Consider the following 13,448-nt stretch of genomic DNA (forward strand, 5'->3'; position numbering starts at 1 on the left):
TTTCAAAAGATACAAGTCTTCCGAGACATATATGTCTCCAAGCAACTATGAAGTTCAAATTCAGAAAGATGTCATTCTTTATCAACCCTTCCAATCTTTTCTTAAAGATGTGGCCAACTATAATATTATTTGAACCTAGAAGACATTACTTATAAGGGATGTTTTAGCAATAATCTATTCAACGTCAAATAAGCTGACATCTATACCATATGGAGCTATATAAATGAGTGTGTGTGTGTGTGTGAGAGAGAGAGAGAGAGAGAGAGAGAATCAAGAAATCATCACTTTGCAAAACCTTGCTCTAGCTTCTGGATTAATCTTTCAGTTCCTTTTCTTAATTCTTAAGTGAAAGATATAAATAATGGAACAATAGGTCATTCATCCAAAATATTAACGAAGGAATTCCTTGTTTAAAAGTTAAAAGTTAAGCATCTCATGTTTCCTTCTGTTTCTGAAATACAGTCATGACTTGTATATATTATTATAAAAATAGTTATATTTTAGTAAATTTCTCTAAAATCGATAACCCAGACCACCCTGTACCCAAATACGTATATAAACATAGAATCATTACTCAAACTTGGGAAAAAAAGGAGATTCACTTGTAGCTGGTTACAACACTAAATATTTACTTTTGCCATTGTCCTGGACTCTTGCGGAGGCCATGGCCTCGAACTATCTCCGTTCTGGCAGAACATTCTGACTTGGGTTCTGGCTAGAAGATCTATCATCGCTCTTCGATCTGGGAACTATCAAAGGTCTACAGCAGACAAGAGTAAACAGCAACTCCACAATAAACACACTTATACTCATCCATATAAATATAGTCTTCTTCCAATTCCAAAGAATCCTTTTGAAGAAAGGATGTTCCGTTTGAAGAGTTAGGGATGCACCATATATTTCAGGAATACCGGCACCAAACAGGAACTCTGCTCGTTGTTCAATTATTACCTTCACGCATGCAGTAGGTATATCTCCTTCAGTATAACCACTAATCCTCACTTCCAGTGTTTGAGACTCTGATATAAAGCCAGTAATAAGAGGAGCAACCTTAAGGAAAGTAAGAAGAAGCCGGATAGGCTCGCTCTTAAATTTTAGCATGCATGGATGCCTTGAACTCGCAAGGGTTTGACCTTTAGCAGATAGGAAGTCCACCCTGACCTTCAGACCGGAAGGCATTCAATTACACAATTGCTAATCACATACTGACGCGCCTAATAAAGATGCATGATATATATGGATATGATCAAACATATGAATTTTCTGCACCACATTTAAAGGACTGCTCATGACCATTAACTTTAATAAGAATACAAGCCGTTTCGTACTATGTAATATTTGGTTCAAAACATTGATTCTAAGAACACACTATAAATCAAATAATGTAAGAGCGCGAACAATATTCTAATTTGATTTTCAATTTTTATTAGATCAACATTTTATTTTTACTTAACCAGGTGGCAGCCAGAAATCCATCTCCAAAGAATCAGAGTCACTACTTCAGAAAAATACTACCCAAGACATCAAGAGAAAATGGTTAATTTAACCCCTAAACTTTTGACCATGTAAAAATGAAATCTAAAACTATTTTTGTTAAATTTTGATGCTTGAACTTACAAAGTTACTTCAAAATATATATTTTTTTAAAAATCTTACGGCAATAACTTTTGTTATTTCTATCTTACTTGAGGGACATAAAAATAGGTTAAAAGATATAATGCTTTTATTTAGAGCTAAAAAAGTTCTTTTTTAAAAAAAATTAAAAATAATTTTTGTAGGTTTCTTCTTCTTCCCAAATGTCTGGTACTGTCATCAGTATTAAACAAATTAATTACTTTTATTAAATTCATCAAAGTTAATCTTTTGTTAGTATAACTTTAAAACTTTGTAGAAAATAAAATATAAATAGAACAGAAAAAAATACGATTTTCTGTCAAAATTTTTAAGAGTTATGAATTGAAATAATTTTGTAAGTTCAAAAACTAAATTGTAGCAAAAAAATATTTTTCAAATCTAATTATAATATAAACAATAGTTTAGGGACTAAGTTAGTATAGACTTGTTAAAATAGAACCTAAAAATATCTCAAAGTTTAAAGTACTCAAGAAACTTATCAATAATTATTTGCACTATTTTATTTAAATTGCTATTTTATTTTTATAGAAGAAACCACAACTGGTCTTGAAAATAATTTCTCTGTTCAGAAATAACTATCAACATCTTAAAAACTACATTCACACTTATCCTAAATAATTAACTACATTAAATAAAACTACATAGTGAAATAAAATAATAACTCTATTTCAGCAGTCATGTGTCGCTCAGTCCAGCAGCCACGTGTTCATCAACTTCAGCAACCATGCGGCGCATAACGGTACACTGCCCCTCGAAAAAGTGTTTGTCCTCAAATACTCAAACTGGACATGAAGCTCAAGAGTTGCTACAGGGAATTAAGCAATTTAATAGAAAGGCAAAGCAGGTGCAAATCCAAACCCTTAGGTTTCTGTTCTGGGAAAACCTTTGGCTTCTCTACCCAAAGACTGGTAGACAAGAGCCTTAGTGGACCGCACTTGATTTCTCTTATATCATGAAATTGTATTCTGTCCATTTTTCATAAACTTGTATGCAAAGAAGTAAAAACCCATCTAGAGTTGTAAACGAGTGAAATCTAGATTTGCTTCCAAACCTAGAAGCTCTGAAACAAATAAAACAAATAAAAAGACTGAATTCCAAAAGCCAGGCTCTTATCTGCTAACTTCTGTAAACCCAACTACCTCATTATCTTCGTTCACCATCATCAATCTGATCGAGGAAAGCAAACAGTCCCATGGGACCAAAACCTCAAGCAAGGAAATCCCCTAGAAATTCATTTAGTAATCACCCATTGTGCATTGTTAGCAAAAATTGAATTCCCTTGATAGTAGGTGAGGAGATTTCAACCTCCTTTGCATCAATTGGACCAATTCCATCTCTCTGTCTTCACCAGCAAATTTATCAGCCACCATTTTCAGCCAAAACCCCACATGGACTGAAATTCCAGTGAAAATCCAGAAAAGGCATGCTGATCTAAGATGAGGTGCATGGGGATATCTGGATGATCTCATTGTCACCAGAATTATGCCTGATTCTAGTAAAATACATATTGTTATATTTAGTTCAACGAACTCGTCGGGGAAATTCTCCTGTTATGGGATATTTCTTGGTCTGTCTACACTTGTAGATTTCTTGTAATTCTAGTAAAATACATATTGTTATATTAAGTTCAACGAACTCGTCAGGGAAATTCTCCTGTTATGGGATATTTCTTGGTCTGTCTACACTTGTAGATTTCTTGTAAAAATCCTCCAGATTGGTTATATTAGTAGGTTGACCAGTGCCTAAACACCTTCCATGGATTCAACACACTTTGTACTGGCCACTGTTTCCAACCAAAACAATTTGAGACAGCAGTCAACCAAGATTAACTTCTTATAGCAGATGAAGCAAAGCCTTTAAATCCATTGTCTTTAAGTTCTGCCTAAGACAATTGCTCTTAATCTGGACCTAATAAACTTGCTCAGGTTCCAAATTGCTCAAATTTTCATTGCTAATCATGCCTTGCACGCACTTGGCAAAGTTTTTACCAATTTTGCCAAGTTCTTTTTGACATTCACTGCTTCTATAACCAACATTTCTCCAACTTCAGAATAATGCATAGACAGTTCTCCAGATAATAGTTCCAGCCAACTCAGTCTAGCAACATAAGAAGCCCTGGCTCGCTTCCCTTCATGATGTTCCTGTGCCCAATCTACCTTTTGAAAGATTCTCAAATTGTTGGTAAATAGATTGCGGATCACCCATAACAACCAGACTCAATAAATGTGATCTCCAATGCCAAGTAGCCGAATCTTTAATATTGTCAATCTGGAGATGCCTTTTAGCTTGCCACTTAAACCACCTATTAGACATCCACTAACAAAAAAATAACCTCCATGGCCACGATTAGCAACACCTACTACAAATCTATCTCAATATCTACCTTGGACTCCAATAGAGAGCATTAATAAATCCAGCGCTCCAACTTTCCTCCATTCCCCAAAGATCACAATAGCATATTCAATTCATTATCAATTTCATATGCTCTTCTTTCTCCCTTAACTGCTCTCATTCTCACGAATGTTTACTCCAATATAACCTCATAAAATCTCTTGGTTAATACCCATCTCTAATCACAACAAAAACAGCTAGTACTAACAATAATAACAGTCTCAACCAAAAAACCACCAAAAAAGAATGTCAACCAAGTTTCTTAATAGAACTAAAGCTCCAAACATTTACTCCTTAAGAATTCAGCAGGACAACTTAAGAATATTTGAGATAATCAAGAACCTCTTGTCATCTGCTCTATGATAAAGAACATATCCAATCTGAATATAAAGTTATAATGGTACATTTACATGGCTACTTTTTATCAGCTCCTTGTTTACTTACACAAGACTATAATGCATAGAAATTATGACATGTATAATTCAAGCAGTAAAATGCAAAACAAAAATAAGAAATGGAAAACATAAAGACAAATGACCAACTCTTCCCATACAAACAAAATATATAAACCAGGATTATCAAAACCATAGAATAAAAAATAGTTTGGAAAATTTAGAATATATTTGAGAAGTACCTGAAATATGCCAAGATTTCTGTTATACTCGGACTCAGGCAATGTCAAAGAAACAGTAACCTGCAACTTATGATCTGGTGGTATGATACGGGAATCCAATCTCCCTCTTTCAAGATTGTCCAGACTATTCATCACGCAATCCGTATCACCACAGAATATAATTGGCACATAAGCCACCGGACTCCCCTTGGTGTAATCAAAATTCAAATTCTCCTTTATAAAGGTTCGCTCCTCCACCAAATGATTCATAACGAAACCACTAAAAACAAGTGATGAAACCAGTAAAGCGCACAAAATAATACTAACATAAATAGCCCAAAACAACCCGCACCCAAATCTCAACGCAAGCTTCAGTACGGATTTTCTCTCCTTCAACCATTCACATACAAATGGACTCCAACTGCCAAATGTCAAATTCCAAAAATCAATCAGTTTTTTTATTAAATATCCTCTACCGCGCCTTATTATTCTAGAGGGATCAACAGCAAACATGCAGCAGACATATAACGCCCATAAAGGAAACGTAATCATGGTAACTAACAAATTGAATTGAAAACCGATTGCCTTAATCACTAGCCCAGCCACAAACACAAGAAAATTTGTGAAAGAAAGATCACCGAGGTCCCCATCCAAGTTGACCCAGTCATGACCTCGGGCGTAACCCTCTGTAGTTAACGGGGACTCCTGTTTCTCCCCGCTCAATGAACTCGCAACTCCAACCGGATCAACAGAATCACAACCTGACGCAATTGTGTCCACATCCTTAACGTTTTCCTTTGAATCAAGATAAGGCTTGTCCCTTCTATCCCGAGAACTGGTTTGTGGGTCATCGGTTTGGGTAATACAGGAACTAATCGACGAAGTATCGGAGTTGGGATATTTAGATTCACTTTTGGAGATTCTCCGACGACGGAGCGATCGATTCTGTAGATTGGCGGATGAAAGCTCCGGGCTAGGTGATGTGGAATGATCCGTTTGGTCCTCACTGGGGCAATCGTGAAACGGAAAGTCCTCGGGTGCGTCGGAGAATGGACGATCCTCCTCATTGGAATTTCCCGGGGATTCCATTAAAGAGGATGTATCGGATAAGGATTAAGATTTCTGTTCTTGCCCTGAAATGCAGAAAAAGCGACTTGGAATGAAGAAATTGAGTCAGCAACAAGTTTCTTGTCGAGGCATTTTTGGAAAAACCACGGAATTCCAGTGATTTTCAATTTTAATAAAAAAATATTAAATGTAAATTTATTTAATTTTAAGTCAGATTATTAAAATAATATCTAAAGCTTAAAACTTATTAGAATGTGATTAATAATATTGTATTTGTTTTAAAATTCTAAATTTTATTTATTTTTTTACAAAATTATTTATTTTAAATTTTGAAAATTTTAAACCTGATATAATTATTTTAATTTTTTATTAAAAAATAAATAAAAATTAAATTTTTGAAATAAATATAAATCATTATGAATCAAGTTAATTTATTATATTTTATGGTATGATTCTCTCCTCTCTTTTTTTTTGTTGTTGGTATTTTCTAATATATTATTAACTTATTTTAATTACTTTTAGAACATATTACTGACATAACTTCTCTTTCACATTTTTTTCTTATAGATAATTTTATTTCCTCTACTTAAATATAAGTTTGGCCCTAATTTATTACATTGTTCTACCTTCATAATATTATTATTTGCAATATATTCATATACTATGTAATTTTTTTACTAATCAATAGTTTGTAATATATTTTAATTAGGTTTTGCGTATATATTTATTTTAATTATTTTGTTAATATTATGAAACTCTTTATTATTTACCTCATCATTTATGGATGTCCATCTAATTTAATTTAGAAAATTCTTCTAATGTAATTTCTAAATTAATTCATGATATCCTATATTTCTATAAATGGAGATTTATTATATTTTTGAAAAAGAAAAAATTGAATAAAAGAATTCTCATTTTAGCTTTTGTTCATATTTTATTAAATTCGCGTTAGTTATTATTATTATCTATTTTTTTAATGATTTATAATATGTTATTAGCACGATTTAATTCTAGTTTTTTTCCACACAACTTTACTTTTCCTATTCATGTATAATCTATATACTTTTAATTAGTTAATTTATTATATAATTTCGTAAATTATTCTTACTATTTTTAATATATCCATATAAATACTATTTTCCTAATTGATTTTTTATCTTATTTTTTAATTAAATTATGCATATATATTCATTTTCATTATTTTATTATCCTCATATATATTTTTTTAATATATATCTCATTTAGATGTTATAAGAATAAAACAATAAATTTATGTAAAATCGTATCAAGGAAATGAATTTCCTTAATCATCACCTTCAGAAAATTTAGTGATCCAACTTGAACTTAATCATTTATCAAGACATTAAATTAAATATTATTTAGTGAAAGATCCAACTTGAACTTTTATGATTGCATACATTTAATTTAGCAAAAGTTTCTTATGGTTACATGCATTTAATATTGCAAAATTTTAAAATTATGTGCACGTATAATTTTGCATTATTTTATTATAACAAACGTCATGCAAGGCGTAAAACTTCTCAAATATAATATTTAAAAATGAAACATTCAATAGAAGTCATCACTAATCATATTAGAAGTAGAATTCACTTCTAAAAAAAAAATTAAGTGTTGATCTATATCTGAAATTCAATGTTCAAAACAATATGGTAGGGAATCTACTGTCTTGTGGTCTACATTGACATATCAAGTGTTAACATATTGATTAATCCCTTAATCTATGTGAAATGTCTGAAGTTGACATTATTTCAAAATAAAATCCACTAAACTTTAAAGTTAGGAATATTCATAAAGGATGATGGGAATGGAGCAACTAAAATACATCAAATAAAAAAAATACAAGTAAAAATAAAGAAAAAATTAAATGAAAAACAAAATTTGAATGACTTCTTACACTCTCCAATATCTTCTTATTGGTAAACATCATTATTTACCCATACCATTTAAAATCTGATAGTATGAATTACTCTTGCTATTATTACTATCATTATTCGATTTTTTGTTATTACTGTTATTGTTTTTCTACAGTAATTATTTATACTATGATCTCTTGTATTTTATTTGTATGAAAATATAAAATTGTCTAAATAAGTTTTTCACAAATAAAAAATAAAACCTATAAATATTAATTCTTATTAGATTCCCAAGAAATGAGTAACAAAGGAGTAGATCATTAAGTAAATCATCCTTAACCCAGAAAAATAAAAACAACCAAAACTTAGAGAACAAATGAAAAAAAAAATTAAATAATCAATCAAATACTTATGCAAAAAAATTGACAGGTTCTTCATGTATCCCTGTAAAAAAAATATGTTAAGAAGCCTCAATTGGCCAGAAAAATAAAAAAAACTGAACCTACCGAAGGGGTCTCTGGGTACAGCGGCTCCACTGGTTCTCCGGTTAACCTGCATAAAAAGGGACGGTGAACACAAGGGTTAAAAAATCATGTGAAACGGTAAACGGGAAGAGGGTCATTGGAGAGGATTTAGGGTTTTGGCCGCATAGGTTCTGTTGGGCTTTGCCCACATTTTTCGGCTTACCTACTGCCCTTTTTGCTCTAATATGGCCACAGAGAGGCTCAAAATTGAACTTCGAGGTAGGAGGGAAAAATTTTACCTTTTTTGGCGGTCGACGGTGATTCCAGTGCAACGGCCGATGGTTGGTTTCCTTCTCCAACGTCTAGTTCTTCTTCTCCAGTGAGGGTAGGTGCAGGTAGGGTTAGGGTTCGCTGGAATGTGATATTTAAATACCCATCCCGTATTGATATGAACCGTCCGTTCGGGGATACATAGCCCTCTCTCATCCATTGGATCTATTTTATTTGAGGAATGAATCTGAGTCACACAATTAGATTGAATGTGACAGTTTGATCGTGTCTAAAAAGGTAACGTATCTGGGCCGTTCACGCCCGCGAGATGAGATCTGGACTGTCGAATCGCTGGGCACGCGGATCACTCGTGTGGCTTCCCGAGTGGTGCCGATGTCAGCGAGATTGCCACACGACATGCTTTAATTCGCTGAACTTTTTTTTGTGCTTTAACCAACTGTTTTCAATTTTTCTTTCAAAAACACCCCCTGAATTCAAAATGTCACCCATTTTCTCCAAAATTGCTTTCAATTTCGTCACTAATTCATTTTTTCTCAAAGATTCAATAAAATTAAATTAAAATAAATAAAATTAATTATTTGTTTAATTTTTTTATAAATAAAATAATAAAAAAATCATTGCGGGCTGATTTTCGGACTCAAGTATTACACCTCTCCCCCTTTAAGAAAATTCGGTTCCTCAAAATTGTCACCCTCTCTCTTAGTTAAACAATTAGGGGTATTGTGCTTTCAACCATAAGATTTTGACGAAAAGAATTTCTCTGTTGCGAAGTATTTTAATCTTCTGGTCCACAATGCCTACCATTACCTTCTCATAGGATAGATCCTCCTGGAGTGAAAGGGGTTCGTATGACAGGATGTGTGAGGTGTTTGAGTTGTACTTGCGTAGCATGGACACATGAAATATATTATGGACTTTGAATAGCTCTAGAGATAATGGTAGTCTGTAGGTGGACATATTAATTATGTCTAAGATTTCAAATGACCCAATGAACTAGGGATTTAATTTCTCCTTCTTGTCAAACCTATTGATTCACTTGAAATAGGTGACCTTAAAAAATACTTTATCGCCTTTCTTAAATTTCAAATCCCTCATTCGGGTGTCCGCATAACTCTTCTGCCTGCTCTGAACTGTTTGGATGTTCTTTCTGATTTTAACTATCTTGGCTGTAGTCTTCTCAGTAAAATTTGGGTCAAATAATTTTCTATCACTCACCTCTTCCCAATAGATCGGTAACCTACAGGGTCAACCATATAATGCCTCATATGGGATCATGTCGATGTTTGCTTGATAACTGTTATTGTAGGCGAACTCTATCAAAAATAGGCGATCATTCCAATGGCCTCTGAAGTCTAGAACACAAGCTCAAAGTATATCCTTTAGTGTGCAAATTGTCCTATCTGATTTTCCATCAGTTTGAGGGTGGAATGTATTGCTAAGTGATAGTCTCGTTCTCATAGCTTGCTGAAGACCAGACCAAAATCGAGAAGTGAACCTAGGATCTCTGTCGGATACCACTATCACCGAGATTTTATGTAACCTTACTATCTCCCGGATATAGATTCTTACTACCTTGTCTAAGGGGTCGGTCATCTTGATACCTAAGAAGTGAGATGACTTGTGAGCCAGTCATCAATTATCCAGATAGCATCATGTCCTAAGCATGCCTTAGGCAACCCTATCACGAAATTCATAGTGATATATTCTCATTTTCACTCCGGTATCGGTAATAGCTGAAGTAACCCGTCTAGACATTGATGTTCTGTCTTAACCTATTGACATATTTGGCATTTGGAGACAAGGTTGGCTATCTCTCTTTTCATCCTGGTCCACTAAAATTGGGGTCGCATACTTTGATACATCTTAATATTTTTAGGATATATAAAAAATTTTGAGCTATGAATCTCTGTCATGATGTCCTTTTTTAGTTCACTGTTATCTCGAACACACACTTTATCCTAGAATTTGAGCGACCCATCGGTAGAAACCTTGAATTCTGGATTTACCCCATATTCTGCATCCTTCTTGAGAGTTGTTAGGGTAGAATCGGTCAATTAAGCTTCCTTTATTCTTTGAATCAGTTCGAGTTGAACTGTTAGTGGGTCAAGCATGTAACACTCTTCAAGTTCTAAAGTTATTTTTGTTGTGCAACCCATATTACCCTGCATTTAGAAACTATTAGGTGAGTTTGCATACCTGTATTTTTTCTGCTGAGCGCGTCAACTACCACGTTGCCTTTTCTCGAGTGATACAAAATCTTACAATCATAGTCCTTTAGGAACTCCATCCAACGCCTTTGAAGCATGTTAAGATCTTTTTGAGTGAATATATGCTTCAAGCTCTTATAGTCTATGTAAATCTCAAAAGTCTTTTCATACAAGTAATAACGCCAGGTCTTCATGGCGTGGATAATAGTGGGCAATTCTAAGTCGTGAGTGCGATAATTCTTCTCATGACTCTTCAGCTGTATGGATCCATAAGCTATGACCTTCCTATGCTGCATTAAAACATAACTCAATCCCAGATATGAGACGTTACTATATACTGTGTATCCACCCGTCCCACTTGGTAGGGCGCAAATGGGTTCGGTGGTAAACCATTTCTTAAGTTCTGTAAAACTCTTTTTGCAATTCTTGTTCCATTCGAAATTAACGTTCTTCTTTGTGAATCAGGTCAAATAAGTGGTAAGGCTAGAAAACATTTTCACAAATCTATATTAATAACTTGTCATTCCCAGAAAGTTACGAATTTCTTTAATCGAAGTCAATTTCTTCCAATCAAGTACTACCTCAAATTTTTCGAAGTTCACTAACACTTCATTCTTTGATATAATGTGTCATAGGAAGGTAGTCTGTTCGAGTCAGAACCCACACTTACTCAGTTTTGCATACAATTTTTTTTTCCTGAAAATCTGTAAAACTTGAATCAGCTGATGAACATGTTTCTCTCTACTCTTTGAATAGACCAGGATATCATCGATAAACACAATAACAAACTGGTCCAAGAATTATCTAAAAACTCTATTCATCAAGTCCATAAATATAGCTGGCACATTGGCTAGCCCAAAAGGCATGACTAGGAACTCATAGTATCTGTACCAGATTCTGAAAGCTTTTTTGGGAATGTCCTCTACCTTAATCTTTACCTGATGGTAACTGAATATAAGTCTATCTTGGAGAAAATTTGTGCACCTTATAACTAGTCAAAAAGGTTATCAATTATAGGGAGGGGTACTTGTTCTTGATTGTGACTCTATTCAATCCCTTATAGTTGATATATAATCTCAGAGTCTAATCCCCTTTCTTTACAAATGTGACTCCAGCACCTTAATGAGATATACTATGTCAGATGAATCCACTATCATGCAATTTCTTGATCTGTTTCCTCATATTTAGGCTAATTCTAATTTCGCGGGTACTCTCTCGCGTAGTGTTGGGCACTCCCATATATGCGGCAGGTATTGTTGAGACGGTAGTAGGGGTCGATCCCCATGATCCTTGTCACAATACTGGCAAGTCCTACCACGTCCTATTGCCGGAACCTGAGGAGGACTCTGAGTCATTGGCCTAGGTCTCTTGTTCTGCTAAACTAGTATAATGGATGCTGGCATACAGTGTGGTAGGAGTCTGGAATTTTTCAGTGCTAGAGGAAAGATACTGAGGTTCCGCTCTACCACCTGTGCCTCAGCCAGAACGGCTGAATAGTACTAAGCTCAAATACGTATAGTTGTTGTCTGATCTTATGATGGATGCCACACTCGAACTTTCTTATCTTCATACCTTCATCGATCATACTCTCGGGAGAATACCAGCCTAACTTTAGAAACCTCCGGGCATACTCTGACATTGTCATATTACCCAGTACCAGGTGTACAAACTCCATGTCCTTCAGATGTCAAAGGTACTCTAGGAGGTATTCTGCATTAAAGGTCATTAGGAATTATTCCCAAGTGACTGGAATAGGTAGGGTGGCCTGCTTGAGCTGCCACTAGTGACCTATCTCTCCCATGAGCATGTATGTGGCAAGTACCACTTTTTATTCAAGAACCACCCCAAGAGTCGCGAATGTCTTCTCTATCTCAGTTAACAAATACTCGACTTTTTCGAAAGAGGATGCCCCTATAAAGGTTGATGGGTTTAGTCTTTTATACATTTCAATGTAGTCTGGATCTATCATGAGTTGAACCAATCCCATAGAAGAGGGATTGGATTGTGCTGGAGAGGGACTGGGTGGCTTTATGGTGGCACCTGATTGTATGGTGGGGGCACCAGATTTTACTATGGTAGTGCCGGATGATACGGTAGAGGAACAGGCTTCCAAGGCATAAGAAGTAGAGCAAAACCTCCGTATATTCCCTTAAGCAATGAAAAATTTCAGACCCTCGATTTCATATTGCAGGCCAGCACCTACTGTACCGGTTCAACAGAACAAGAGGTTTAGGTCAGTGACTCAGACTCCTCCTTAGGTTACAGCAACAGGACAGGGTAGGACTTGCTAGTACTATGACAAAGATCATGGGGACCGACTTTGCTACCATCTCAATAATATCTACCGCATATATGGGAGTGCCCAACACTACACGAGAGAGTGCCCGCAAAATTAGAATCAAGCCAGACCTTCTATCTAGGACAGAGCTTATAACTTCATTCAGCAGAACACTGAAGCAAACTCAAACATGATACAAAGTATGTACACTATCTGTAATAACCTCGTATATGTTTTGATTGATACTGGTGCTTCACATTTGTTTATCTCACATATGTTTACAAAAAAACTTGAATTCATTACCTGAAAAACTTGAGTCTGTGTTGTTTGTGTCTACTCTTGGGCATAGGATACTACTAGGGGAGGTTATATACAAAGCTTGTATCGTAGACTTAGTAGATAGGAAACCAAGTGTAGACCTAATAGAGATAGACACATGGGATTTTGATATAATTCTGAGAATAAACTGGTTAGCGGCGTATCACACTACCGTAGATTGTTTCAATAAAAAACTTATATTTAACCCTCTTAATGAAAAGTTATTTATAAATTAAATAAAAATTTTAAGTATTATTTTCTCATAGTAATTGCCTCATTTGTGTGATGCTTTAACTCGCTTGTCTTTTA

General features: G+C 34.6%; 1 protein-coding gene across 1 annotated transcript; it reads right to left on the minus strand.

The window, feature by feature from the left end:
* Positions 1–390: 390 nt before the first annotated feature.
* Positions 391–5,855, minus strand: LOC110809347 (Putative adipose-regulatory protein (Seipin)). Its single transcript, XM_022035154.2, has 2 exons — positions 4,661–5,855; positions 391–1,161 (listed from the first exon to the last, which is right to left on the minus strand). Exons 1-2 carry the CDS (start codon positions 5,726–5,728, stop codon positions 676–678), a joined length of 1,554 nt encoding a protein of 517 aa, XP_021890846.1. The 5' UTR covers positions 5,729–5,855; the 3' UTR covers positions 391–675.
* Between the last annotated feature and the right edge of the window lie 7,593 nt (positions 5,856–13,448).

This window comes from Carica papaya, chromosome 9 (assembly GCF_054855325.1).
Source record: "Carica papaya isolate Zhongbai chromosome 9, ASM5485532v1, whole genome shotgun sequence".
Taxonomy (NCBI): domain Eukaryota; kingdom Viridiplantae; phylum Streptophyta; class Magnoliopsida; order Brassicales; family Caricaceae; genus Carica; species Carica papaya.

What these genes read in the sequence shown, in the direction of transcription:
- LOC110809347 (XM_022035154.2), bottom strand. Translation starts at nt 5,728, where the DNA reads ATGGAATCCCCGGGAAATTCCAATGAGGAGGATCGTCCATTCTCCGAC. An exon ending in GAAATCTTGGCATATTTCAG is followed by an intron (nt 1,162 to 4,660) that starts GTACTTCTCAAA and finishes TCCGGTCTGAAG; the next exon opens with GTCAGGGTGGACTTCCTATC.